This window comes from Kickxella alabastrina (genome assembly GCF_025024165.1).
Source record: "Kickxella alabastrina strain RSA 675 chromosome Unknown BX661scaffold_5, whole genome shotgun sequence".
In the NCBI taxonomy this organism is placed as follows: domain Eukaryota; kingdom Fungi; phylum Kickxellomycota; class Kickxellomycetes; order Kickxellales; family Kickxellaceae; genus Kickxella; species Kickxella alabastrina.
The window spans coordinates 682,597-708,429 of record NW_026251476.1 but is presented as its reverse complement, the minus strand read 5'-3'; the positions used below and the strand labels follow the sequence as shown (position 1 = coordinate 708,429).

The 25,833-nt window shown below is 49.8% G+C and overlaps 11 protein-coding genes across 11 annotated transcripts; 4 read left to right on the top strand and 7 right to left on the bottom strand.

The window, feature by feature from the left end:
- The first annotated feature begins 2,142 nt into the window (after positions 1-2,142).
- On the top strand, positions 2,143-5,140 carry BX661DRAFT_179228 (histidinol dehydrogenase-domain-containing protein). The gene has a single exon (XM_051535127.1). The coding sequence runs from the start codon at positions 2,391-2,393 to the stop codon at positions 4,989-4,991; it is 2,601 nt and encodes an 866-aa protein (XP_051393519.1). The 5' UTR covers positions 2,143-2,390; the 3' UTR covers positions 4,992-5,140.
- A 452-nt stretch (positions 5,141-5,592) lies between these two features.
- On the bottom strand, positions 5,593-8,581 carry BX661DRAFT_179227 (uncharacterized protein). The gene is made up of 2 exons (XM_051535126.1): positions 8,178-8,581; positions 5,593-8,050 (listed from the first exon to the last, which is right to left on the bottom strand). Exons 1-2 carry the CDS (start codon positions 8,333-8,335, stop codon positions 5,707-5,709), a joined length of 2,502 nt encoding a protein of 833 aa, XP_051393518.1. The 5' UTR covers positions 8,336-8,581; the 3' UTR covers positions 5,593-5,706.
- A 252-nt stretch (positions 8,582-8,833) lies between these two features.
- On the top strand, positions 8,834-9,899 carry BX661DRAFT_179223 (50S ribosomal protein L30e-like protein). The gene is made up of 3 exons (XM_051535125.1): positions 8,834-8,862; positions 9,066-9,180; positions 9,381-9,899. Exons 2-3 carry the CDS (start codon positions 9,167-9,169, stop codon positions 9,811-9,813), a joined length of 447 nt encoding a protein of 148 aa, XP_051393517.1. The 5' UTR covers positions 8,834-8,862; positions 9,066-9,166; the 3' UTR covers positions 9,814-9,899.
- Positions 9,900-9,935: 36 nt separating this feature from the next.
- Positions 9,936-11,892, bottom strand: BX661DRAFT_179221 (ADC synthase). The gene is made up of 3 exons (XM_051535124.1): positions 11,800-11,892; positions 11,460-11,667; positions 9,936-11,298 (listed from the first exon to the last, which is right to left on the bottom strand). The coding sequence occupies exons 1-3, from the start codon at positions 11,809-11,811 to the stop codon at positions 10,007-10,009; spliced, it is 1,512 nt and encodes a 503-aa protein (XP_051393516.1). The 5' UTR covers positions 11,812-11,892; the 3' UTR covers positions 9,936-10,006.
- A 275-nt stretch (positions 11,893-12,167) lies between these two features.
- Positions 12,168-15,440, bottom strand: BX661DRAFT_169634 (Bystin-domain-containing protein; the record flags this gene model as incomplete). The annotated part of the gene is made up of 3 exons (XM_051533540.1): positions 12,168-13,478; positions 13,773-14,909; positions 15,054-15,440. 3 exons carry the CDS (start codon positions 15,438-15,440, stop codon positions 12,168-12,170), a joined length of 2,835 nt encoding a protein of 944 aa, XP_051393515.1.
- A 711-nt stretch (positions 15,441-16,151) lies between these two features.
- On the top strand, positions 16,152-16,985 carry BX661DRAFT_179218 (50S ribosomal protein L13). Its single transcript, XM_051535123.1, has 2 exons — positions 16,152-16,275; positions 16,429-16,985. Exons 1-2 carry the CDS (start codon positions 16,255-16,257, stop codon positions 16,867-16,869), a joined length of 462 nt encoding a protein of 153 aa, XP_051393514.1. The 5' UTR covers positions 16,152-16,254; the 3' UTR covers positions 16,870-16,985.
- Positions 16,979-17,757, bottom strand: BX661DRAFT_152161 (ribosomal protein L24e-domain-containing protein). Its single transcript, XM_051533242.1, has 2 exons — positions 17,584-17,757; positions 16,979-17,463 (listed from the first exon to the last, which is right to left on the bottom strand). Exons 1-2 carry the CDS (start codon positions 17,662-17,664, stop codon positions 17,071-17,073), a joined length of 474 nt encoding a protein of 157 aa, XP_051393513.1. The 5' UTR covers positions 17,665-17,757; the 3' UTR covers positions 16,979-17,070.
- A 193-nt stretch (positions 17,758-17,950) lies between these two features.
- Positions 17,951-20,238, bottom strand: BX661DRAFT_179215 (uncharacterized protein). Its single transcript, XM_051535122.1, has one exon. The coding sequence runs from the start codon at positions 20,201-20,203 to the stop codon at positions 18,005-18,007; it is 2,199 nt and encodes a 732-aa protein (XP_051393512.1). The 5' UTR covers positions 20,204-20,238; the 3' UTR covers positions 17,951-18,004.
- Positions 20,239-20,253: 15 nt separating this feature from the next.
- BX661DRAFT_179214 (uncharacterized protein) lies at positions 20,254-21,636 on the top strand. The gene has a single exon (XM_051535121.1). It carries the CDS (start codon positions 20,417-20,419, stop codon positions 21,359-21,361), a length of 945 nt encoding a protein of 314 aa, XP_051393511.1. The 5' UTR covers positions 20,254-20,416; the 3' UTR covers positions 21,362-21,636.
- Positions 21,637-21,952: 316 nt separating this feature from the next.
- On the bottom strand, positions 21,953-22,529 carry BX661DRAFT_179213 (uncharacterized protein). Its single transcript, XM_051535120.1, has one exon. The coding sequence runs from the start codon at positions 22,396-22,398 to the stop codon at positions 22,084-22,086; it is 315 nt and encodes a 104-aa protein (XP_051393510.1). The 5' UTR covers positions 22,399-22,529; the 3' UTR covers positions 21,953-22,083.
- A 300-nt stretch (positions 22,530-22,829) lies between these two features.
- On the bottom strand, positions 22,830-25,241 carry BX661DRAFT_179212 (uncharacterized protein). The gene is made up of 2 exons (XM_051535119.1): positions 24,003-25,241; positions 22,830-23,842 (listed from the first exon to the last, which is right to left on the bottom strand). The coding sequence occupies exons 1-2, from the start codon at positions 25,167-25,169 to the stop codon at positions 22,901-22,903; spliced, it is 2,109 nt and encodes a 702-aa protein (XP_051393509.1). The 5' UTR covers positions 25,170-25,241; the 3' UTR covers positions 22,830-22,900.
- Positions 25,242-25,833: the final 592 nt, after the last annotated feature.

Sequence of the window (25,833 nt, the reverse complement as noted above, 5' to 3'; positions counted from 1 at the left end):
ACAACAAACCCAGAGTCTGGTGGTCGGCTTGCTGCTCGGCTGTATGACAAGCGATATGACGTATACTCTCGATTTTGGTTTACTGCCAAGAGATAATATTTAGTTTGTCTCGACTGCGTAATGGGGAAGCCAAAAGATAGAGGGATATTTTGTCAGCGAGTTTATGTTTTTTTTGCTGTATCGATGCGAGAATGTCAAATTGTTTTTTCCGAGCGCACACATGACTAAGCGCCAGCGGTATTTTATTATCCGGCAAGTGGGTGGTTGATATGTGCCGAATTGAATAAGCGCCAGCCAGAAATAGCAAAAAAAGGGTGCAAGATGTATATATACATCCAATATATATAATTGCTAATTGAACAATATATGCGTCCTGCAGCTTGTCACTTGCTTACTTGCTTCTAAGGTGGTGGAAAGGGGGAGGTTTTGACTGCCCCTCTCTCTAGCTTCTCCTTGGCAGACAACAGCCCATCTTTTTCATTTTTTCGCTATGGATATTTACCTTTCTTTGAAAGTGACTTTACCGCTTTGTATTTGGTTTGTAGAATTCTTCCCTTTGGATGCTGCGGTGGCCGCATGCTGTCAATTAGCGTCATTGGCAAAATAAAAATAAAACAGAAATGAATCAAAGGCCGCTTTTGCTGTCTAATTTGGCTCTATATTTGTTAAAACAAAGCCTCCATGTATTTCTAGAATGTTGGCCTTGTAATATAATGTTTTCGTATTTTTACAAAACGCATATGACGACGTCAAATTAGGATTAATGGATTATTGGTCTTGGCATTGGCTTATTAATATATCAGCGATTTGGCAGCAGCAGATTTAGAGAAGCTTGCTGTGCAAAGTTTCTTGCCAGCATTGTATACGATACACACAATCAATTACCCCTTATTTTCGCTTTTATTTGAGGCGCCTACATGATGTGGGTGTCATGGGCTCTCCTGCTTGCAAATACAAGTGTAAATGACAGATTCGCCAATACTTTACTTATGTTGGATACTGCGGAAATACGGAAACAGAGAACAAAAAAGGCAAGAAAGCAGAAAAGCAGAAAAGCAGAAAAGCAGAAGAGCAGAAAAAGCAGAAAAACAAACTGCCAACAGATGAGTATAGGATAGTTGTGAGCAAAAGCTAAAATTATTTTTATAGTTACAGCCTGAAAAATCAATGCATGCATGGATTCAACAAAAAAATGAAATTTTAAAGATGCCACACATATCCACAGCGAACATTTGAAGTAAACAAAAATATTACTACACGTGGTCAAGTCCACATGCCAGAAAAATCAAAACCCAATCCCATTTGATTTGTTGAGATACATGTAAAAGCGCCGAGTTGAAAAATAAAACGCCGAGTTGAAAATGATTGTTTGCAGTGCATAGCTTGTTTTTTCACCATAATTTTTTTATTCCCAAGCCGTAAATCAATGAGGGGGGGAGGTTCTTAATATGTATCCAAGAAGAGGGATGTGCGTTTGAGTAGATCAAATAATAACGTTCTCGCAATTTTTTTACGGTTTGGCTCGGCTCAAACATACGGATTTGAAATATACTTTTTGGAACAAAATAGTACCGACCCAACCAAACCAATTTAAACAGGAAGATGGTTGAAAAATAAAAAAGAACCTGTTGCATTGTATTTGTTTTTTCGGCCTGGAGTTTTTTTAGTCTCATGCTAAACAAAAAACAGGGGAATGTTTTTTTACGCCTCGCCTCACCTCACTTCGCTTCTCCTCTCACCCCAAACAGCTGAGATGGGAGATAGAGAGAGGCCCAAAACAGGAATCACAAAATCTCTGACTGATGGACCTGGGCCAGTCTGGACCGAAATGCAAGGGGCAGGTGGAAAAGAGGGAGTGGGCCAATGACAGACGGGGTTTATGCCTGTTTCTGATTTTGATAACTGGCTGGCAAATATATTCTGTAAATTTGTATTTAATGGATCAACTAATCGTGTGATCTCGGAATAATCTTTTAATTCGGAACGCACGGACGACAGTCACAATTGCGGTTATTCTTAAAATGAGTCACTCTCATAGGTCGCATGGATTTGGGTAGTGGTTGCAGAGGTTTTGGTAAGTGCGGTTGGTGGCAATACAGATCTATCAGTCAGTCACATTATTCACACAGAAGCAAAAAAAATGTTAGATGACCTTGAGCAATGAAGAAAAAAAAGTTAAAATGGGCAAGAGTGTCCTTATCACCCAACCCACACACATTCTTTCTTTTTTCTCTACTTGTAATATTTTTTTTTTGATTTTCTGACCATATCCGTCCGTCTGTCTGTCTGTCCGCCTCTTATAATCACATCAATCCTTTTTTCCTCTGCAAAAAAACATAAAGCGAGGGGCCCGTTGCGGAATATCTGCAGAATACAACAATACAACAAACATGCTTGTCCCAAAGATCACAGCCTCGACGACACTCTCTCCGACACTCCAGCGCGCCATAGGGCTGCTCCCCTCAGTGCTCTACACAGACGCCAGTGCGGCACTCGTGGCAAGCGAGGGCGACGCCGCAGTGTGGGCGGATGTATCGGTGCACACAGACGTGCAGGATTTGCTTAACAGCGGCGTGGCTGTGGCCGTATTTGGCCCAGACGATCAGGTCTCAGTGGACTGCGATAGGGCGCGGATTGCCCTGCGCTACGCGGCAACCAGCGACTGCACGCAGAGCATCGGCAAGGCGCAAACCGACGGCATTGTGCGCGCCGGCGCCGTGGTCATTGAGCTGACAGCATCGCAGCTCGAGCAGGCGACGCAGAAGGACGCTGCTGGCAGCTCGGCGCTGTCGCGGCTGACCAAGGCTGCTGATAAGCAGCTTTTGGGGAGCAGCGGGCCGGTGCGCGTGCTGGTCGAGGTCACAGACGCATGGACTATTGATCTGCTGGCGCGGGCGGCCGATGCCGGCGCAGACTCTGTGGTTGCCGGCGCGGCGCTGTCGCTGGAGGAGGGCGTGGGGCTCTCGCTGGCCGCGGCCTTCATGGCCGGCAGCGGCCTGGTGTCTGACCGCACCGACGGTCTGTTCACCACGGTGGTTGTCGACGAGCAGCGCGTGTGCCTGGGCGTCGTGTACTCGAGCGCCGAGAGCATTACCGCAGCGCTGGCCGCCGGAGAGGGCGTGTACTGGTCGCGGCGGCGCGGGCTGTGGCACAAGGGCCTGACCTCGGGTGCCACGCAGACTTTGCTTGGCCTGGCCGTCGACTGCGACTCTGATGCGCTGTGCTTCCGCGTGCGCCAGAGCGGCGCCGGCTTCTGCCACCACGCGACCCGCGGCTGCTTCGGCCCCGCCACCGGCATTGCGCAGCTGGCCCAGGTTCTCGAGGAGCGCCTCCAGAATGCGCCTGCCGGCTCGTACACCGCGCGCCTGTTTGCCGACGCACAGCTTTTGCGCGCCAAGCTTCTGGAGGAGGCCACTGAGCTGGCTGAGGCCACCGAGCCTGCCGACGTTGCCTTCGAGGCCTCTGATCTGCTGTACTTTGCCCTGGCCAAGTGCGCCGCCCACGGCGTCTCGCTCGCTGACATTGAGCGCTCGCTGGACCGCAAGCACCGCAAGGTCGTGCGCCGCCCGGGCAACTCCAAGCCCGAGTTCGAGAAGAAGGCCGCTGTCCTGGCCACTGGCCCGGCCCCGGTCCTGCCGCGCACCTCCATTCTCAGCGCCGACATCCGCGCAGCCGAGCCTGGAGAGGCCATCCGCATGCGCTCATACGATGCTGCTGAGCTGACCCCCGCCGAGTACGCTGCGCTTCTGCAGCGGCCGATCATCGACTCGGAGGAGCTGATGGGCCGCGTGCGCCCGATTGTCGCAGCCGTGCGCGCCAACGGCGACGCCGCCGTGCGCGAGCTCACTCGCAAGTTCGACCGCGTTGAGCTCGACCAGGTTGTTCTGCGCGCACCCTTCACTGTGCCTGAGCTCCCCGCCGCTGTGCGCCAGGCCATCGACCAGGCGTACTCGAACGTGCACAAGTTCCATTCCGCGCAGCTGGCCGCCGACATCAGCGTCGAGACCATGCCCGGCGTCACCTGCTCGCGCTTCAGCCGCGCGATCGAGCGCGTCGGTCTGTACGTGCCCGGCGGAACCGCTGTGCTGCCGTCTACCGCGCTGATGCTGGGTGTGCCGGCTCAGGTTGCCGGATGCCGCGAGATCGTGATGGCCACGCCGCCGCGCTCCGATGGGTCGGTTGTGCCTGAGGTTCTGTATGTCGCGCACAAGGTCGGCGCCACCGCCATTGTAAAGGCCGGCGGTGCCCAGGCCATTGCCGCCATGGCGTACGGAACTGAGACGGTGCCCAAGGTCGACAAGATCTGCGGCCCCGGCAACCAGTATGTTACGGCTGCCAAGATGCTGGCTCAGAACGACACATCTGCCATGGTTGCCATTGACATGCCGGCCGGACCCTCCGAAGTCCTGGTCATCGCCGACTCGACGAGCAACCCGGCCTACGTCGCCAGCGACCTGCTGTCCCAGGCCGAGCACGGCCCCGACAGCCAGGTGGTGCTTTTGGCCGCCGGCATGACCGACGCCGAGGTGGCCGCCATTGAATCTGAAGTGCACACCCAGGCCTCGCGCCTGCCGCGCATCGCCATTGTACGCCAGTCCATCCCCAAGAGCTACTGCCTGCGCATCCCCACCGTCAACTACGCCATCGAGTTCTCGAACGCGTATGCCCCCGAGCACCTCATTCTGCATAATGACAATGCCCGCGACTACGTCAAGGACGTCATCAACGCCGGCTCTGTCTTCGTCGGCCCTTACTCGCCGGAATCCTGCGGCGACTACGCCTCGGGTACCAACCATACGTTGCCCACATATGGCTTTTCGCGCATGTACTCGGGCGTTAGCACCGCTACTTTTGTCAAGCACATTACTTCGCAGGAGCTTACGCGCGAGGGCTTGGCTAATATTGGTCAGACTGTTATGACTTTGGCTGAGGTCGAGGAGCTTGAGGCTCACCGCAACGCTGTGGCCATTCGTCTGCGCGATATGCAGTAGACTGATGGGTCACTTTCTTTCATTTATCTTTTTAGTTTAGTTTTAGTGCATGGACCAGTTGTGAGTTTTTTTTTTTGCTCTGCGTCGTGACATCACAGCAAATATTAATTTTTGCAAATAATAAAATAGAAAATATTATTTTTGAGCTGCAAATAACATTCGAATGTTTTGGCCCAAGTTGCATATGCTGAAGAACAATTGACTTTTACCCCTTGAAAATTATTTTGACAATAGATATAATTAACAATTAATAAAGCATGTGGCGTGGCTGTGCATATGCATATATATGTTCACGCTGGGTGTTTATCTAACTCTTTTGTTAAAGGCTTCCACGACAGAAAGACGTGCTCATGCTGCATGCAAGTGTACCATGTACCATGCAGCGGAAGAGATAAACAATCGAACGTCAATTAAATTAAAACAGGCAGGCGTGCGTACCCAATTATTGCAAGAAAAAATGTCTAAAAAAAATTAAACCTGATAATATCTTTTTATTTCCATGGTACTTTTTTTAGTTTCTATTTTCTATTTTTTTATTTTATTTTTAAAATATGCATATCCTTGCATATACATATGTAATTTTCAAATTTTGTAGAATAATATCCTGACCTGCTCCACTGAATACACAAAATTTTTTAATTCAATTTTAATTTCATTAAAATACAAATACAAATACAAATGTTTATTACCAAAAAGAACAAAGGAGCAAATGTCATCATGCCAAGTACGAATATTCGCGGAGCGCGCTGGAGGCGACATCATTTGCATAATATGGATCCATCTCCGCATCCCTCATTGCATGGAAGCTATGCGACACCTTATGCCAAGCAGTCTCGTAGTTGCCTTCCTCCCGACACTCATCACACAAATCAACAGCCTGCGCCCCGCGACACTCTATGCAATGCCACCGAATGCCGACAATGGGCTCAGCAAAGCAAGAGTCACACCGGTATCCCAGGTGCACAGACTTGGCGCTGCGCAACAGCGCTGAGGTTTGGAATTTTACTCCCCCCGAAGATGAGCCTGCAGAAGCTCCAAAAATCCCATCGTTGTCGTCCGTGGGATTATTGCCAGCTGCATACGCACGTCTGTTTTTGCTGCTGCCGCCAGCTTCATTTGCGTCTACACCTGTGGTGCTCAGGGGAAAGTCTCTGGCATCGTACTGGTCATTTGACGAGTCAAACATACCGCCCGATCTGTCAGCCTGCTTGCCCTTGCGGTCATAAGGTACAGCCATACCGAATCTGTGATCCTCAGCCTCGCTGGCATCCTCGTCCATGTCAATATCTATGCTCTCGGCGTCGCTGCCATTGTCCGAAGAGCTTGTGAAGTCAACATACTTGCGCTTGCGACTGGACGACGCCGACCCACTGGCAGCCCTCCTCGAGGGCTTCTTCCTAAAAGAAGTAAAGGAAGAAGAACCCTCGCCCATACCGTCCGCAGCGGACATCAAGGATATAGCTACCTGCGGCTTGTTGCCCATAGACGACCAATGCGCGGTATTAGGAACCCTGCCGGGAACAGGAAGACCGGCTTTGGCCAGCTTGATAAAGTACTTTTGCACACGACTGGCCACTTGCCGCATCGTACGTGTGCCAAGGGCTTCGGAGATTTTGCGCCACCTATCATTCGCCACTTCCTCGTCCGGATATTCTACAAGAAGCGCCTCGAGGCGCTCTTGCTCGGCGTCGCTCCATGGGATATTGTAGCTTGCTGGTTTTGGTTTGCCTGAATCATGGGAGGGTGCGCGTCGTGGGCCCTTTTTCTGGGATTCGGATAGGTGCTTTTTCTTTGGTCGTCCACATTTGCGCTTCACCGAGGACTGCAGGCTGGATGATATGACGTTGCGACTTGGTTGTTGTTGCTGCTGCGGCTGCTGCTTCTGATGGTGGTGCGGCTGCGACTGCAGATATTCCGCCGACTGATGGTTATAATTGTAATTGTGGTTGCTGTCGATGTTGTTGCCGCTATTGCTATTGCTATTGCTATTGCTGTTGCTGTTGCTGTTGTGATGGCCGTTGAACAGAAATGACTTGCCAGATACGTGCGGATGTTGTTGTTGTGGCCGATCAACTTTAGGATTTGTTTCGAGAGTCTTTTGCTGATAGTCAATGTGGGTTTTAGAGACAGAACGGACCAGTTGGTTGTAGTATTCGTCGTCATCGTCGTCGTCCTCAAAATTATCCGAGAAGGGGCCGGGTTCATGGTTGTGCTGCGCTGGCGATAGTGATCTTTCCTCTGAAATCTGTCGCCGAAACGCCTCGAGTATCTGCGGAGTCAGCGTTTTTTGCGATTTCCCACGACTGACTGGTGAAACAGGTATAGACGCTGCAGAGGTAGCAGCAGAATCAGCGGCGGCAGCGGAAGCAGCGGGCCTGGGCACAGGCTCGGTGTTAGCTCTGTTCATCTGCCGCAATTCAGTCACAGCCTTGACTGACTTGTCGATCTGAGCAGAATGCACGGATGTGGCAGTCATAGGAGCGGTTCCAGTCGGGGAAACTGAACTGTGCTTTGCGCCTCTACCACCTCCACTTCCTTCGCCCGCTACCGCCACCCGCACCATGTCAGTGGCAGACTGCGTTCTCTTCGGAGACTGCTCTGGCGTGGCCACCGCCGTAACACCTGTAAGCAAACCAATATTAGCCGAGTTTGGAGCAACAAACGGGTGCAACGCCGATGCTGATTTCCCAGCTTTAGTGGTGACCGGGGTGCGCGCACCGAGACTCAGCGGCTGCACAGTGCTATTTGTCGGTTTGAACAGTTCCGAACTTGCCTGCAGCTCATCACCGCGTTGCGCTTGTATCCTAATGCACTGCATGTAAGCATCAATTGCTGTCGAGTCGGCAAACGCAATGTACGGGTCGATGTAAACTGATGGGATCATGGCAACCGCTTGTTGCCGTGGTGCCGCTGCCGCTGTGCCGTCTGTCAGTGATTGTATGTATTTCTGGGGTTTTGCTAAGGCCTGATCACGCAGTTGTATCAGTATGTCCATGTCATTCTTCGCCCGATCGAGTTGGCTCTTCAGTGCCTGGATCGCGCGATACACCAACATGTACCTACACAAAAAACAACAACAACAATAATAAAGTAGAGCGAAAACCCAGTTGCGAATTAGTGAACAAATGTCAATTTGAGTGAGAAATTTCTTAGAATAAACCAAACCAGATACAACTGAACACTTACTCTTCGTTGTTTTGCAACACGCTGGTCTGCTCGCTTATAGGTGCGGTTGTGCTTTCAGTCTCTGGTGAAGGTGGCATTTCCACCAGGTGTGTTTTTGCGGCCGCTGGAATTTCAGCAAGGGAGCGTTGCGCATAGGCTATACTCTCCTCCCCGGCCATGCTTGATAGAAAAATGTGTAAATTATTGTAAAACAGACAGGGCTTGTTTAGTCCTGTAGAATAAAAAAAAAGAGAGTGTGCTGAATAAAATGAATAGTAAAAAAATGGTATACAAGCTGCAAAGTAAAAGGCGTTTTTTTTGCTATGGGTGAATATAAAAATGAGGCTGTGCAATTGTTGTTTTTGTGAATAAGTACATTATAAAAGTAAAAAAGAAGACAGCGGGGTTTGTGTGTGTAAAAGGAGAGGAACGCCCAGCAAGCAAGCAAGCAAAAAAAAGGGCGAGACAAATACAAAAAAATATATGAGCTGTGAAATTACGCAGAACGCGACTTTACACAACTTTTCATGATTTAATCAAATCGCGCTTGTGTTATAATATTTATTTTGGCTGCAAAAAATCAATCGAATTTCACGCCACTTTTTTGTTTGGGTGCGCCGTCCATATGACACTGCCAAAATGCACGCCAGATTAGACCAAGTTTCTCCTCTACAATTCACGGATTTATTTTATAATTCCCACTCATGTAAGTTTTTTTTATTATATCCATAGTGTTGATGGATGCGATCCCATCCATCTGTAGCGATGGATGCACTATTTTTATCGCTGAACTTAGTGTTGATGGAGCTAGATCAATCCATCCACGGATGGATAATATGAGAGAGAAATTTCAATTTCACTAATTTCTTTGAATTCGAATTTCATTTTAAAATTGACTTTCTATTGTAGCGAAGATTTCTGCAGGCCGTTTTTCAACTTACGTCCCCAGCGCTTTTAACCCACCCCAAACAGTAAACCCTTTTACCGTAACCTAAACGCACTTAATCCAAATGGCTTCTGAAGGGTAAGTATTATTTTAACTGCTTTGCAGCCTTATAAACCTTGTGCCCTCTTGTGTTTTTGTCTTTTGTACGAATTTGAGGCCAGCTTTATGACGCATCGCGCAAGTCCCAGCAGACTGTATGCCGAGACGCTCAAATTTGAACAATTTTTTATCTAAATATTTTTGTATGTATGACTTTGAATTATATTTTATCATGATAGAGATGTTGTGGCTAACATTGCTGCCCCCGAGACCGTTGTTGAGGTCCCCGCTGATGCTGCCCGCGGTACTCTGACCGTTGAGGAGGCTCTTGAGATTGTCCTCAAGAAGGCTCTTGTCAACGACGGCCTTGTCCGTGGTGCCAAGGAGTCGATCAAGGCTCTTGACCGCAAGGATGCCGAGCTTTGCGTTCTGTGCGAGACCACCGAGGAGGCTGGCATTGTCTCCCTGGTCGAGGCTCTGTGCAATGAGCACAAGATCCGCCTGATTAAGGTTTCGGACGCCAAGAAGCTTGGTGAGATGGCCGGTCTTTGCAAGATCGATCGCGAGGGTGAGGCCCGCAAGGTTCGCGGCGCTTCTGTTGTTGTTGTCCGCAAGTGGGGTGAGGAGTCGGTTGCCCGCACCACCCTCCTTGAGCACTTTGGCTCCCAGTAAGCTTGACATTGCGTCGTGTGAATATGCATTTGTAATGTCCGCGAGTTTTTCGTTAGATCAATAAATGTATTTTCCAAACCAAAAAATAAGACAGTTGGGAAATTTAACAAAGCAGTTTAGGATATTGGGGACATGTCAAACAATCATTTGATATTAATTAATATTTAGAAATAACGATCTAGTTGTTTCCACCCTATTTGTTCTGCTGCTGCTGCAGGGCGTGGTGGTACTTTTCGGCCTGCTCGATGGTCATCAAGTTGGACATGGCCTTGCTCATTGTCTCATGCCATTCGCTCACAGGGACCGAGTCATGGACCACGCCAGCTCCAGCCTGGAGATACGCGTTGCCGTCCTTGAACACCATGGTGCGGATACCGATGCAAGTGTCCAGATCGCCTGAGTAGCTAAAGTGGCCCAATGCGCCACCATAAATACCACGACGCTCCTTCTCCACGCCATAGATCAACTGCACAGCGCGCACCTTGGGAGCGCCCGATAGGGTTCCAGCAGGAAGGATGGAGCGCAGGGCATCAAAGCCCGTCTTGCCAGGCCGCAGCTCACCCGAAAGGTTGCTGACAATATGCATGACGTGCGAGAAGCGCTCGACAACCATCAGTTTGTCGGCCTTGACACTGTCGGGTTCGCACACGCGGTTCAGATCATTGCGGCCCAGGTCCACCAACATGACGTGCTCGGCGCGCTCCTTCTCGTCAGCCAGAAGCTCGGCGGCCAGCTGGTCATCCTCCTCGGGTGTCTTTCCGCGCTTGCGGGTGCCAGCAATCGGGTGGTTGTACACCTGAGTGCCGTTGACCCGCACAAGCATCTCGGGCGACGCGCCAACAACCTGGAACCCGTCAAAATCAAAGTAGAACATGTAGGGTGCCGGGTTGAGCGTGCGCAGGTACCGGTACGCGTTGAACGGGTGCAGAGATGTCGGGCGCGTAATCCGCTGTGCCGGCACGGCCTGGATGATATCACCCTTGACGATGTGCTTCTGCAGCTCAAGCACCATGTTCTTGTACCCCTCCTCGCCCGTGTTGGACTCGAACTGGTTTCCCAGCACGATTGGCGGCTGCTCGGGGAATGGAATAGCATCGGCAAACAGCACATCGGTGGTCGCCATAATGGTCGCCGTGGCTTTATCGTAGAGCTCGGCCTGGGTGGCCGCTGAAGCTCCATCAGGCACACGAATATGCGTGATGACCTTGATCTGCTTGTACAGGTGGTCAAAGGCCACCACAGTGTCGCAAAGCAGAAAAATCGACTCGGGCACACCAATGGGATCTGTCAGGTCGCAGGCCGTGCGCGGCTCAAAGTGCTGCACGCAGTCGTATGAGATGTACCCGAATGCGCCGCCTGTAGCTGATCCCCGCGGCAGGCCTGGGACTTGCACATAGCGCATGCTATTGAGCTCTGCCTCCAGCGAAATCAGCGGATCACCCTTGGTCTCCTCCTTTGCGCCTGTCTTCATCACTTTGTACGGATCTATGACCGTTAAGAGTCACCAATTGTAAAAAAAAGAAAATTAGTCATGATTTACACTACTTTTTTTTCTTCCGTAGTTTACAAAAGCGATTGTTGGGCATGCGTATTTATGACGCATTGGTCGGTTAGATGCACTCTGTGTGTGTTTTGTATAAACTTACTGGCACCGATAAATGAGTAGCGGCCGATAGTCTCGCCACCTATGGCAGACTCGAGCAAGAACGAGGTTTTGCTTCCATGTGCTAGTTTCAAGTATGCTGTCACTGGGGTGAGCAGATCAGACGGAACATCTTGGTATACGGGAATGTAGTTTCCGCCGGTTTTCTCCAGCAGATCACGCACCTCGTTAAGCGCAGGTTTGGTCTGGTACTACGTTGATAGAAAAACACAGAAAACGTGCTTGAATTTAGTTGTGGTTTTGAAGAGCCTCTGAACAAGTAAAGTAGGGCTTTGAAATTATATGCGTGTGTGTGTCCTTCTGGCTGCGGTGCGCTTTCTTACCAGACAGTGCATTTCAAAAAGTCAGGATATAAAAAGAAGAAAGAAAAAACAGTATTACAAATAGCAAGTAAAAATAATAATAAAGTGTTCGATAGAAAAAGAGCTAGTACAAGCTGGAAGACTCACGGGCACTTCATTTTGAGTAGTTTTTTTTTAGATGAGTGATCAAGGCGCCCTTCAAATTTGATTGCTTGGGAAAATCCGCCGCATATTGGATTGCTATTTCCAGGAGACATTGAAAAGTTCCATGACCGATCAGCATGTGAGCAAAGCCACCGTTTCGTAGAAAATCACACGTAACTATTAAAAAACTAATATAATATAATATATATTATTGTATTAAAATATCCAAGCACAAAGTTATCCTTCTAGCTCATCTCAATATCCATGGCATCCTGGGGCACAATGAGCTCACCACGGCACACCGAGTTGTTAATTTCGCGACGAATCTCCTCCGAAATACCATCATGGTACTGGGTCTTCAACACACTCAACAGACCCTCCTTCTGCTCAGGTGTCAAATCAGCCTTGTACCTCTGAACAAACACCAAAAACGACTGATGCCACAGCACAGGCAACTGGCGCTCATCCAACCTGAACCGCATGAAATGGAACACAAGGCTATCAACGACCTTGTACGGCAGAGCGTACTTCTTGTCCAGCAAAATACGGATAAAAACAGAGGTCGGGCCCGAGTACTCCATCTCGGACAGCTGGTATAGCGCAGCGGCAGAGTGCAAGACGGGGACTGAGACCTTGACCAACACGGAGCCAATAATGACAGCCTCGCGCAAAGTGCACGTGCCATTCTCGCAAAGCGGGAACAAAATACCCTTAAAGAAAGCCGCGGGCTTGTACAGTGCCTTCTTGAGCGTCATGTACAGGTGGTAGTTGAGTTTCTTGTTATCGGTAATATCATCGCGCACGCGGTCGAGGACAACCAGGCTGAGGAACTTTTGTGCCTGCTTGGGCTTCATGTTGGAGACAAAAAGGCGGGTGGCCTGGTATGTCGCCTGTGTGGTCCAGTTCTCTGGGGCTGTCAGATAAAGGATCTCCTCCCAGTTACGGATAGACGGGATGATCTTGAATGCCTTGGGCACGGCTCCTGATTTGTAGCGGGCAAGGAGCTCGCCGATCTTCGTGTACACCTGGACAACCTTAGGGTCGACGCCCGCCGGAATCACACGTCCTTCCTCATCGACCTTCACGCGGTTAGCGGCAGCCTGGGTTGCTTCGCGATCCTTGATCTTGGACATAATGATGTCCGCCAGGTTCTGGCGCTCGCGCGGCGCAGCAGGCATAAACTTTTCAAAAATCTCGGCATCGTCGCCCTCCAGCTCCTCCTCCTCAAACTCATACTCTTCATCCTCAAACTCCTCCTGGCTATCTTCCTCGCTCCCAGACTCACCCTCGTCACTGCTAGCGTCTGACGGGAAGTCGGCGTACTGGTCGCCGGCCTCTTCACCCTCGATTTCATCCTGTTGCTCGCGGGCTATCTTTAGCAGCCGCTTGGAAGTCTTTGGGTCGACAAGCCCTTCTTGGCCGTCCTTTTTCAGTCGCCTGTTTTCGCGCTCGGTGTACTTTGTTCTGCCCTTCTCCTTGATCTGACCATCGGCATTGAGCTCGACATGGAGCGGGTCATGGCGGACCTTCTTTTTGGTGACGACACGGGGCATTATCTTATAATAAATATATGTGTGAAGTTGTGGTAGTTGTATATCGTTGAAGAACACACCAGACAAAGGGGTGAGAGAGGGAAAAAAAATTGGAAGCTGTGGGACAGGTTGCAGGAAGAAAAAAAAGAAGAAAAAAAGGCAAGCCAAAAAAAGGTCTCAATCTTGACAAAAGAGAGAAAAAATTGTTTTTTGATTTGATCACAAAGTAAGGAATTAAGATAGTAAAACAAGGCACAACCCGTGCAGCCACAAAGATGTCCCTATATAGAGAAAGAACTACAAGTTTTTGAGCGCCACCTGCGGCACAGCATTGACAAAATACGGCCCCTCCCTGACATATTTGCTTAACCGACCAAGCGTATCAGAATCAAATGCCTCCTTGGCACTGGGCGACTGCACCATAGACTCAATGGCCGCAAACTGCCACTGCTGTGCATCCCTGCCACGCGATGTATCGCGCATCAACAAAAAGTTGACAATGTTCTGGTATTTTGCAATCTCGCGGATACCCCACACATGGTGGGTTATCTTCTGGATCACCGCCAGCCCAGCCACGCAAGACTCCTCAAAGCCCGTCATGATCTCTTTGGTCAGACCCACCAGGAATTTGCCATCAGCCAGCTGAATATACAGTTCGTAGCATGCCTGAGATATCTCCTTCGACGGCGTGGGCGACGAGCTTCCAAAGATACACGCGACAGCCTTTAGACACTCGACGCGCAGCTGGGTCAGCGACTCTGAGTAGACCGTGACTAGCGCGTTGAGTGCCGTTTTCTCCTTTGCCAAGTACTCGAGTGCCCGCGGGTTATTGCCCATCGCGCCCAAGCAGTTGATGGCGGTGACTTTGAGCTCGCTTCTCGAGTCCGACAGCAGAATCAGCTCGCTCAACTCTGGCACAACGGCGTACTTTTCCAAAAACTCCTTCGCGTCGACTCCGGGAGCATCAACCATACGCGAGAACAGCTTGAGCACGGCAATGCGCGTGAGCGACCCGGTGACGCTGTAGTCGCCCTTAATGTCAACAAGACTGCCCAGCGCATTGGAAAACACCTCCTGCGATTCAAGGTATTCGAACGGCACCGAGGAGGCGCACAACAAAGGAACGAGCTCATAAAAGTTCATCGATACTAGGGCGTCTTTGGAGGACACCTCTTTCAAAAAGGTGTCGATGATGCCCTCTTGGCGGAAAAACTCGAACGCAGTGTCAGACTGCTTGACTGCGGAGGCCATGACGTCGTACACTCGGAACCGCTGGCTCTCGTTTCCCGCGAGCATCTGTCTGACGGCGCCCAGGCTCTCTTCGGTGAACAGGTAGTCCATTCCCATGCCAACTGTGCACAGATGTATCAGCACCTGCTTGGCCAGTTTGGTAGAGCCATTGTCGCTCGTTCCCTCAAGACACTTCCACAGATAAGGGCCGTACTGCGGAGAAAACTACAGAAAGTAAAAACAAACAACAAATCCAGGCAAATAAACAAGACCTTTTTAGCAATAAAAGAAAGAACATTAAAGAAAAAATCACAGCCGCACAACACGCACTCCAAATATAAAACCCCCTTCTTTGACAAAAAAACTTACTGGGTCGCTCTTCTGCTCGCACTTGAGGAACTGTCTAAGAACCAGGCACTTGACATCGCGATGAGGATGGCCCAACCCCTGTACAATATACTCCTCGAACGTCTGATGCACCATGGCCCAAGTCACCGGCTTCAGCAGCTGTGCGGTAACCTCCGCCACTATAACAATAAGCCTATTATCAGGCGCGGCCAACAGCGAAAACAAGGCTGCAAACGGGATATTACTTAGCGTGGTCTCAAACACCTCCAGAAATGGACCGGCCCTCAGTTGCTTGCTCAGGGCCTCAAAGGAAGTGCGCAGCCCCTGGATGACTGCTGGCGTAGGGTCGCTTTGCAGGAGCTCGCATATCTGCTTAATTGTTTTGATATAGTCCTTTTCTTCCTGCATGTTTATATATTTTTTTGTGTGGGTGTGCGTATTGATGATCTTTGGTCCTGTATGGATAAAAGAAATATCTGTATATGTGTAGGCTATGTTGGTTGAGCTCAAAGAGTATTCTATGTATTAAAAATAGGGATGAAGAGAGAAAGAGAAAAGTGTGTGAAGAAAAAGGAAATAAAAAAGTGAGAGACGATTGCAAATTTAAAAGAGGGAACGAAGAAATGAACCTCGTAGAAAATAGTAAAAATAACAACGAAACGCTTGGACAAACCAAAGATAATTTAGAAAAAAAAAGAGCAGCGGGAGGCCAAAAGCGGCAGCAACAACAATACTTCAAATTGAAAAATAAAAAACAGGATTTTTTTGGTGGTGAAAGTCGAGAAATAGAAGCAGAAGCAGAAGTAGCTTGCGTCATGCAACAAAGTTCAAAATTATTTTGTTGTAAATCCAATGGGAAAAATTAAAATAAAATATATGGTTGCAAAAATTGCTGCTTTTTTTGCATTCAATTTTTTTGCTGCTGTGACTTTGCAAGCCACCCCCCATTTGGAGATGCATTTTAAAGTGAAAAAACGGGCCGTTTTTTTTAGCAGCAAGAAAAAAATCCTTGGTTTTTTTTCACTCCTGATTGGTGGTGATCAGGACACGAAAGCAGAAAATAATAGTTTGATCAAGCCCAAAGCCAAGGCAGATAATGATTTTTTTGTAGTCAAAGTATTCTGAAAAAAAATTGAATTGACAAATTGCTATTTCTTTTTTTTTTCTATACTTTTTTGACTCGATTTCCCTACTACCTTTCTATACAAATTACCACAAAATCATGTCGACAGCTATCGGAAATGTACGTATCAAAAAAACAAACCGTACCTTCGCTCAGTACCTCACACCCAACAGCTAGATTCAGGACCAACATTTTAATTAAACACATTGGTTTCTTTTCTTGCCCTTTTTCCAAACCCCCCCCTCCCAAAAAAAAACACTACACGTATAATAGACAGCTCTGGCATACGCGCGTGTATGGCACCTGGTAGATGCTCGCGGGCAAGTTCTCGGTCGCTTGGGCACGCAGATCGCGCAAACACTGATGGGCAAGCACAAGCCGATCTACGATCCATCCTCTGACTGCGGCGACTATGTTGTCCTGATAAACGCCAAGCACATTAATGTGACGGGCCGTAAACGCGAACAGAAGCTGTACAGACACCATACGGGTTTCCCCGGTGGATTGAAGGAGATTACGTTTGAGAGATTGCAGGAAAAGGACGCGGAGAAGATTATTGAAAAGGCTGTTTCGGGTATGTTGCCTAAGAATAAGTTGCGCAAGGTTCGTTTGGAGAGGTTCATGATTTTCCCTGAGGAGGAGCATCCTTATGTTGAGAATATCATTAAGCGGTATGACACAAAGATCCCGCTGGTCACTGTGCCCATCGAGTAAAAAAACAACAGAACAGAACAAATTTTACATACACATATGCGACTTTTAAAATAAAGCTTTTATCGTTAGATACAGAACTTCAATTGAGATTTAACATCCATTGTGTATTGGCATATATATGGCGTTGTATTTGCTATTTTGTTTGGAGAAAATATAAGTAAAAAAGAAATCCACCCCTTTTTTGTTGTTGTTGGTTCTCGCTTAGTCCAGATCCATCTGCTTAGACGACTCAGCCACCTTCTGGACCTCCTTAGTCTTGATAGTAGGCGTAGCAATAAGATGCAGGCCCTTCTGAATCTCCTTAATATCCAACGCTCTCTCGCGCTCCTTATTACCCGACATCCTCTGCTTATAGAATGCACGCTCGCGACGTGCTCTAATCTCCTGCACCCGCTTCATAGCCTTAATAGTGGTGCTCATGAGATCGCGATCGTAACGAACAGGAATGTTTCTCCGCTTCTCAAACTCAAATGTAGAGTCAATGGCCATCTCCTTTCCGGCCGACTTGCGGAACGCCTTTGTCCAGCGGACCTTACGCGGGTTACGCTTCATCTTGAAGTTTTTGTGGCACTTTGAACGGCAGAACCGGAAGGTCTATTATAATAAGGATGTCATTGTAAATGGGGAGGGGTTTGTTAGGGTTATTACATTATATTTGTCTTTTGTCGTGTGTTTTTAAAAGGCTTTTTGGGTCTTCATTTATATGTTCCTTACCTTGCCGTCGTTACGGACAAACATGGTTCCGTGGCCCGGGTAGCAAGTCGACGAGCAAAAGTAGCACTTTTCGAGACGCATAGTTGTATAGGTTTATGTGTGTGTGAAAAAAAAAGAAAAAGGGGAGCAGTGGTTGTCCGGATACAAATGAAAAATAAAGTGCAATTAGAGACGAACAAGGAATTGAAAAAGGAAAAAACACGGCCGTGTTTTTTTTTTCTCTCTTTTGCTTTCCAAAAAAAATCCTTGCAGCAAGAGAGGAAAAAAAAAAGTTGCGTCTGATCAGCCTGCCCATGATCAAACAATTAACATTTTGCGAATCATCGCGATCAACCACAGTCTCAATGCATCCAAAAAGCCAAAAAAAAAATTTGGCCAAAAAAATTCATTGCACAAAAATTGGAAAGAAAATTAAACTAAACTAAACAGGCGGAGTCCCGTCGCGGCTCGCAAAGTCGTTAATCATCTCAAAATCGTCACCGGCACCGTCACCGTCACCACCATCGTCCTCGTCGTTGTAGCCGCCAAAGACACGGGACGTGGTTGGCGAATGGATGACAGGACGATGGCTGGCGGCAGCGGAAGAATACATGCGCGATCCGTTGCGCGAAGCAAACATCGCCTGAATGCGCGCTGCCGACGAGTGGAAGTCGCGCATGCTCGACACGTCCGAGCAAGCAGTTGGCGACAGGGGCATGCTGGACATTGCATGCAGCACAGGCGACTTTGCTAGGTCAATGTCAGAGTAGTAGGCGCGAATCTGGGTTGATGAGAACATCGAGTGATCGTCAGGCAGGTGGGTGACATCGAAGGAGAGGTTACTGGTATTGTCGTTCGTGTTGGACGAGGCCAACGGCATGCTGAAATCAAACGGAGTCGTGGAGCGGGAGCGGCGGCAGGATATGGCGCTCTTGCTTGCAGCAGCGGCCTCGGTATTGTCCTGGCGCAGCTGGAGGTCCTTTATCGAGCCCTCCAAACGACGAATCTCGTTCATCAGGTCAGAGCTGATCTTGACAAAGGTGCTCGAAAGGCTCTCGATGCTCGCGGCCGAGGGGGTGTTTACGCCGGTGGGAGCCACCGACTCAATCGATGGGGGCGTGGGTGCCGGCGCGGGCGCCACTGTTGCTGCCGTAGCAAAAGGCATGCTGCTGTCGGCATCCAGCAGAGCAGAGCCGGCAACCGAGCGAGTGGGAGACGTGATGCGCAAGCCTCCAGTGCTGGCAGAGCAAGAGGACACGGACTCGGTGTCCTTGCCCTTGCCCTTGGTGTCGCTCGCAACAGCAGCTGCAGGAGGGGAGGGAGTCGCAGCAGCACTGGCAACGGGGCTCACAACGTCAACGGGGCTCACAACATCAACGGGGCTCACGACATCAACGGTACACCACAACGCCGATCCAAAGTAGTTGCCTTGCGGGTCCATCAGACGCCACATGCTCTTGTGTCTGCCGGGCTCTTCCGGCGCAACAAGATCAACAGCAACGCCCACCTGTTCATAGCGCTTGCCGACGACGACGTGCGAAAACTTCCTGGTGCCTGGCATAGCGGGCTTGCCATCCATGTGCACGAGCATGGCTCCCCTGGGCCACTCGAGATCGCCCATGTTGGCCACGCTCCAGATCTTGGTGAGCAGCTCGTTAGGACGCACGGACGCGCCGTCGGGGAGGGTGACGTCCTCAACAAACACCGCGCTGTAGCGGCTGGTCTCGGAGATTCTTGGCACCAAAGCGTGCTGAATGACCTGAGGCTGAGCGATCTGAGGCTGAGCTGCTGGCACAGCCGAGCGGCTGGCAGTGCTGGCGCACTTCAGCGCGGCGCCACATCCAAGGGGCATCGGCAAAAAGACGGTGTCGAGCAGCGGCTTCTTGTTGGGCGTGCGGTGGTTCTGGCGCATCTTGATAAACAGGTGACCGTACTCGTGGACGACAGTAGCCTCGCATGCCTCGCACAGGTCGAAATCGGCGCAGTTGCCGCACTTGTAGCGCACGCCAACAACAGGTTTGTCGCATGCGTCGCAGAAAACGCCCTCGTGCACGGCGCTAGCCTGCACTGCCAGCTCATCCAGCTGCACTTGCTGCCCGGGCCTGAGCTGGTCGCTCGGGCATGTTGTGTGCGCCATCGCAAACGGACGACGCCCAAAGCCCATAAAACCTGGGAGATGGTGTGGTACTGCTTGCGGCGCCAGCGAGCAGGTGAGCGGTGCCAAGTCCGCCGCATACCTACTAGATGAAGGCGCAGCCTGCAGCAGAGGGGCGTCGTCAAAGGGCGGCATCCTCATGCGGCACCCCGAAAGGCCGCCGCGGTGGGGAGGGTGTCTGTGCGAGTGCGAGTGCGAGTGTGAGTGTGGCGGACGAGGGGCATGTGGGACCTTGGCGGAGCCAGATGAAGGACTGGCCGGCTGGTGGCTGCCTGGCGCGGGCGGGCCGAAATGAACAAAGCCGTGGCCGGGATGGACTCTGGTGACGTCGCGGTAGCAGTTGTCGCATAGGTCGTAGTCCTTGCAGCGGCTGCACTTGTGGCGGATCCCGCCAATGGCGTGCTGACACGCGTCGCACACCGCCAACACAACCGGTGGCTGCACTTGATTCTTCCAGTGGCCCTTGCCACGGTTAGCGCTGTGCATGCTGTTGTAGGGCACCGAGCCGGAATTGTGGCACACACGTTGCTGCTGCTGCTGCTGCTGCGGCTGTGGCTGCGGCTGTGGCTGCGGCTGTGGCTGCGGCTGTGGCTGCTCCGTCGGGTCGCTCTGCACTTTCACGCCGCAGACGCCCACAAGACATGCGGACGCGCTCTTGGACGAAATGCTTGTGCTGTACTGCGCAATGGCACAGTAGTCATGACCCTTGCACATCTTGCCCCTGCCAACGCACTTGGGGCAAAGATGGTAGTCGCTGCACTCGAGACAGCAGAACACAGGGCTCTCATGAACGCCCAGGCGATCATTGCACTCACTGCACTCGTAGACGACCGAGGGCGATGGCTGCGCCTCGGTGTCGCTAAAGTACGTCGACGAGAGCAAGTGCTCGTGACCGTTTCCGCGCCCATTCTTGATGTAGCAGTCGTTGCAAGAGTCGAACGACTCGCACTCGCTGCAGTTCCATCTGAGCCCGACCACAGCCTCGTTGCAGTGGTCGCATATGACGTACTGGTCCTTACCGATGGATCTGTTCTCCAGGGGCCAGGCCACCAGCGGATGCCCGAGCTTGCTGCAGTAGCTCGACTTAGCCGCCTTGCAGGGGTTGCACATGCTCGAGTGCCCGTTGCACCTTGTGCACACCCACATAATGTCATTTACCTCGTCGAGGCACTCCCCGCAGCTGGGAGTGCGCACCGCAGCATTCTCGCAGGGGTTACGAGGGGCCACGTTTTCACCGACAGCAGCCGTATCGCGAGGCTCAAGGGGAGCGTTGGTCGAGGGTGTCGCTCTAACAGCCCCGGCCACAGTGGGAGTGCGGGGGCTGCTGTTCGCCGCCCAAGTTGCGTAGCTGCCAGACATGTTTGCCGGGCTTGGCGACAGCGTCAGCGCGTTGTAGACGCTCTCCCATGCGCGCTTGAGGTCGCGGGACACGCGCACTTGGGCGTCGTTGGTAGCGCTCGAGATCGTCGATTCGATCTCGGAGATCTTGGCATCAATCTGCGCGACCGCAGAGTTCAGGTTGTTCGATCCAAAAGACATTATTTGCACCTGTTAGCAGATGGTAAGAAAAAAGACTTGAAAATACGAGCTCGATACGCTTCTGTGTTTGTCTGTCTGTCTGTCTGTTTGTTTGTTTGTTTTTGATATAATAATAAATGAAGTGTAGGGGAAATAAGGCTAAAGTGTGGTGTGAAAGAAAGGGAAAATGGACTGAAAATGTTTTTTTTGGCTTTAAAATTTTTTATGACAGTAAAACAAAGAAAATATTTGTGAATAGAGCGTGTGAAATGTGTGATAGTTGAAATATGAGGCAAAACGAAAAAAGGATAGTAAAAGTGAGTGAACTGACTTGAAAAAATTCAGTATTGATGGCGAATAATAATTATATGAGGAGGGGGAGGTGAAAATGTATGGAGAGATGAGAGAGGGAAAACAGAGAAATATTGCCAGCTTCGCCTTTTTATTTTTGCAGGTCCAGACACAATATCCGCACTTTTGTCTTGGCGGAAAAAAAGAAGAATGAAAAATAAAAAATCTGGCTGTGCACATGACCCCGACTGTGGATGACGCGCACAACAAATAACAATCATATGCAAAAAATGTAAATGCACCATCATCCAATTGGGCCAACAAATATAGACACTGCTGACTGCCAAGCACAAAACCGTATCACATAAATAAAAATCACTTTGAAATATTGGGTTTGCGCTGCAATGATTCGCAAATCATAAATATGTTTGTTATTAAATATTGACAGAGAAAGAGAGAGAAATGAGAAAACAACTGCGCATTTATGCCAAGCATCGATCGACTTTACAACATTCAGCAGAAATGGGAAAAGCAATATTCGAAAAAAAAACAAGGACTTAGAGCGCCAGCTTATCATCAGTGAACAGGTCGACACTGACTGCCGTGAGCATGGCTGCGGACTCGGGCTCATCCATATCATTAACCTCGACTCTTGACTCGCCCATAGACATTATGTCCTCGATCATCTGTGGCACAAATTGCGACAGGTTGGCCTCAGCGATGGACATGACGACGGTCGCTCTGGTGGGCATATCATCGACCAGCTTTGTCTGAGTTATTATTGCAGCGTTGGCAACGTTGCTTGACGGGGACATGGAGACTAAAAGGAGTGCGACGGTCACGGAAACCAGGGAGGAGGCGAATAACTGCATGATTGTTTTTTCTTTTGTAAGGGAATTTGTGGCGGTATGGTTGTAGGGGTGCAATTGTGAGACAGGTGGAGGATAGCTGAGTCAAAATAGGCCCATGCGAGAATGTTCTCTTTTTATAGGAAAGCTTTTTTCTGAACTTTCCATAAAGTCAATTAGCAGTACTCTAGACCATGCCAAGGGTATTGAAGGCCAACATTGCAGCTTATCTTTTTTAATAAAATCGTACGTGCCTGCACGCAAGCAGGAAACCGGAGAGACCAGGCAAATGAAAATGACATCATAAAATGCTTTTCCATTTTTGCATTTTTGCATTTTTGCATTTTACAACGCACGTTGTTAACCCTTGAAAATAGTCATAACTGCAATCACAAGATATTTTTCTCGCTTGCAGGCAAAAAGTTACCCAAACTGCAAGCAAGAATGTTACACACCCGGCAGCCTCCTTCTCCCTATTTTGTGAAATAAAACTTAAAAAATGAATAGAGTTTACTGCAAAATTAAATTATTTTTCAAAACTCGTATACACGATTCCCTCGGAATCGAAAAACTTGCGCAACATCCACTTTTGACAGGGCACGCTTCTCAAAATGTCCTGGTAAACCGAATCAAACTGCAAAACCTGGTAGCACAGTATTTGCTCAAACAAACCAGGTTGGCTGCGAATGTGCTCCCTTAACTGTCTGACCAAGGCCTCGCCAACTTGGTTCGGCGTTGCCTGTTGCTGCTGCTCAATCTCGATTGCACTACTGTTGCTACTACCACCGCCGCACGTCTGCTCCCAGATTGCTTTGAGCTGGTGCTCAATCAACCGTCGCGGCGTGTTTACGCGCAATCCAAATTCAGAAGCTATCTTTTTCAGATCTAGCAGCGGCATCTTGGCATAATTAGGCAGCTTTGGTGCCGATACTGTCTGCCGGATGCCCTTGGAGTTTGGCCGCGAGAGCAGTGGCGCGGGTGCCAGCTCTAAATTCTCTTTTCGTTTATCGACCGGCTGTGAAATAATCGACTTGGAATCCGTGTCGCGACAAGGGCCGATACTAGGCATCGAAGAAGAAGAAGAAGAAAAAGAGGAATAGGCGTACGATACTGGCAATTCTGCCAAATCATTGGGCTGAATTCCAGAATCAAACACCATGTCGGTACTTTTATGATCCGATTCGGAACCAGACGAGGATAGCACGACTACATCTCCGTCCGCATCAACATTGCTTTCAGCCAGCGGCTCTGCGCCCTCAACCCACCCCGCACACCGGAGTGCCGCGCACTGTCTGGCAAAGCTTTGGCGCGCGACTCTGATGAGCTCTGTGTACCCGCTGCGCAACAATGTCTCGCCAATAGCAGCGCCGGACCGGTGCTCGGAACTATGCAACGCAAACGACCTAATTAGGTGGCCAACTGCCTGATCGAGGCATTCTGCGGTGCTGCTGTGTCCTGAATGCCCCATCTACTGTGTAATAATTTATATACACAAAATAAAACCGTGTAGTCACTATAATACAATAATTACACATTTGTAGTTTCCCTTGCTTACTATGTGGAGAATTACCAACTGTGTAGGTAATTGAGGAAAGGTTTGGTTAGCACACCTGCATTCGTCAACCTACTTTATAGTTCTCAAATATTGGGCAATAGTTGAATCCATCTGGGCCGCATTCGTGAGATCCCAAATCCCAAAGACGCACCCCGCCAGCCGACTGCTGCCGCTGCCGCTGTTGACTTTCGGCAGCGCTGTCCCCATCGCTATATGCAGAGTACGCGAGCGAGTCGAATATGCGTATTTGATGCTCCTCGTCCATTTTCTCGAGCGCTACGGCCCGATGTCTAATAAAGTGCTGCGCATCTTCGCTAGCCAAAATGTCCGACTTTGCCATCAACGCGGCAGCAGACTTTGCTACCGTGTCCCGGCGTTTACCAGCGGGCTTTGCAAGGTCCAAATCCGGACCTCGTTTTAGAGACAAAGATAGGGCCTTGGCCTCATTGAGATCGCCATCCAGCTCATCAAGAAACTCTTGTCTCCTCTTGTCCACTCGGCTCACAGCAATGCGCGTCTGCTTGAGAGCGGCAACACGCACTCTAGTGCTCTGGAAGTCAGCGTCCTCTGGAATATCAAACGGTATAGGGCTGTTTGTGCGTGCAGTCGACGCCTGGCTGGACTTTGGCCGCGTGTCAAAGTCATCATCGGTGTTGCTCTCTGACTCGACAGAAAAACGCCTGTTTGTCCGGGCAGCAATGGGCAATTTGAGCGGCCGGTTGCCTGCTAGTTTTGTTGCTGCGCCTTTACCCTTGGGCTTTGTGGTTTTGGCGCAAGACATGGGCGACTTTTTTATCTGCGGGCTGAATGCCCTGAAGAACGAGCTGCCACTGCTGGCATCGCTGCCCACTGCCTTTGACTGCATCCTGCTGGACTGCCCGCACCTGATGGCAGCTGAAACGCTCATTTCATCCAGCGACTCTCTGAATAGGTTGATCAGGTCCACGAGGTCTCGGTTAGACACGCTGAATTGCTTGGCACAGGCCCTGGCATGCGCAGCCCGCGACAAGTCCTGGGATGGCCACATGGATCCGCAGACCGGGCAATCCTCCAGCCGATCCAGCGTTGCAAGGCTGGCATCTAGTTCGTCGGCAGTGCCATTCTGTAGTGTGCCAATATTTGAATCCAGGCATCGCTCGACATGTGAATTTCGCAGCGTCGCGCTGAGCGCAGCCAAGTCCTTATTGCATATGGCACACAGAATCGTCAAGCTACTGTCGGCGCCACCAATATTGCTCATGCTCTATTGACACTTGGCATAACTACAAAAATGAAGGCGAGGGTTGGGAATAGAATAATAAAAAGAGGGAACAAAAAAACTCAGCAAACAGAAGAAAAAAAGAGAACGCGAAATAAAGGAGGGCAGTAGTAGTGAAAAAATTGACAAAAATGACACATTATCCTGTTCAAGCCACATGATCCTACCCACAAGTGTACGCTGTGTGCATTTTACCTGTGACAAGCGCGATTTGCCCGACAGTTTTGAATGCTGGGGAGCTTTAGAATTAAGTGGTTGTTGCGGTTTTTTGGAGCTGAGAGTGAGCTTGTTCTCTCCTCATCTTGCGGCTCCGCGCCCCACGACAACCTAAACAAATGTTTAGCCTTAATCCACACCGACTGCCGTCCCTGGCCATGACCTATGGCTGGGAATGTGGGCTGCTTGGTACTAACAACGAGGCCACATCCCAAAAAAAATTAAAATTAAACCACCAACACATACAAAACACAAAAATTCAAAGATCAAGAAATCAGCAGTCGCTGCGACATTTATTTGTTTTCTGTGTCCAGTAGCAGATTTTCAGTGACAAAGAGTTCACATACTTTTCTCGATCTTTTTTGACCTCCTCAATTGTCTGCTTATTGCTACTGTAAATTCTTTTCTCAGCATTAAGCTTCAATTCTTC

Excerpts from the sequence above, each read along its gene's own strand:
- BX661DRAFT_179228 (XM_051535127.1), top strand. The coding sequence starts at position 2,391 with ATGCTTGTCCCAAAGATCACAGCCTCGACGACACTCTCTCCGACACTC.
- BX661DRAFT_179213 (XM_051535120.1), bottom strand. The coding sequence starts at position 22,398 with ATGCAGTTATTCGCCTCCTCCCTGGTTTCCGTGACCGTCGCACTCCTT.
- BX661DRAFT_179227 (XM_051535126.1), bottom strand. The coding sequence starts at position 8,335 with ATGGCCGGGGAGGAGAGTATAGCCTATGCGCAACGCTCCCTTGCTGAA. Across the intron at positions 8,051-8,177 it reads GTGTTGCAAAACAACGAAGA|GTACATGTTGGTGTATCGCG; the intron begins GTAAGTGTTCAG and ends TTTTTTGTGTAG.
- BX661DRAFT_179214 (XM_051535121.1), top strand. The coding sequence starts at position 20,417 with ATGACCCTTGCACATCTTGCCCCTGCCAACGCACTTGGGGCAAAGATG.
- BX661DRAFT_152161 (XM_051533242.1), bottom strand. The coding sequence starts at position 17,664 with ATGCGTCTCGAAAAGTGCTACTTTTGCTCGTCGACTTGCTACCCGGGC. Across the intron at positions 17,464-17,583 it reads TTGTCCGTAACGACGGCAAG|ACCTTCCGGTTCTGCCGTTC; the intron begins GTAAGGAACATA and ends TTATTATAATAG.
- BX661DRAFT_179218 (XM_051535123.1), top strand. The coding sequence starts at position 16,255 with ATGTCGACAGCTATCGGAAAT. Across the intron at positions 16,276-16,428 it reads TGTCGACAGCTATCGGAAAT|ACAGCTCTGGCATACGCGCG; the intron begins GTACGTATCAAA and ends CACGTATAATAG.
- BX661DRAFT_179221 (XM_051535124.1), bottom strand. Across the intron at positions 11,299-11,459 it reads CTACTCATTTATCGGTGCCA|ATCCGTACAAAGTGATGAAG; the intron begins GTAAGTTTATAC and ends TAACGGTCATAG.
- BX661DRAFT_179215 (XM_051535122.1), bottom strand. The coding sequence starts at position 20,203 with ATGCACAGCGCTAACCGTGGCAAGGGCCACTGGAAGAATCAAGTGCAG.
- BX661DRAFT_179212 (XM_051535119.1), bottom strand. The coding sequence starts at position 25,169 with ATGAGCAATATTGGTGGCGCCGACAGTAGCTTGACGATTCTGTGTGCC. Across the intron at positions 23,843-24,002 it reads CAATATTTGAGAACTATAAA|ATGGGGCATTCAGGACACAG; the intron begins GTAGGTTGACGA and ends ATTACACAGTAG.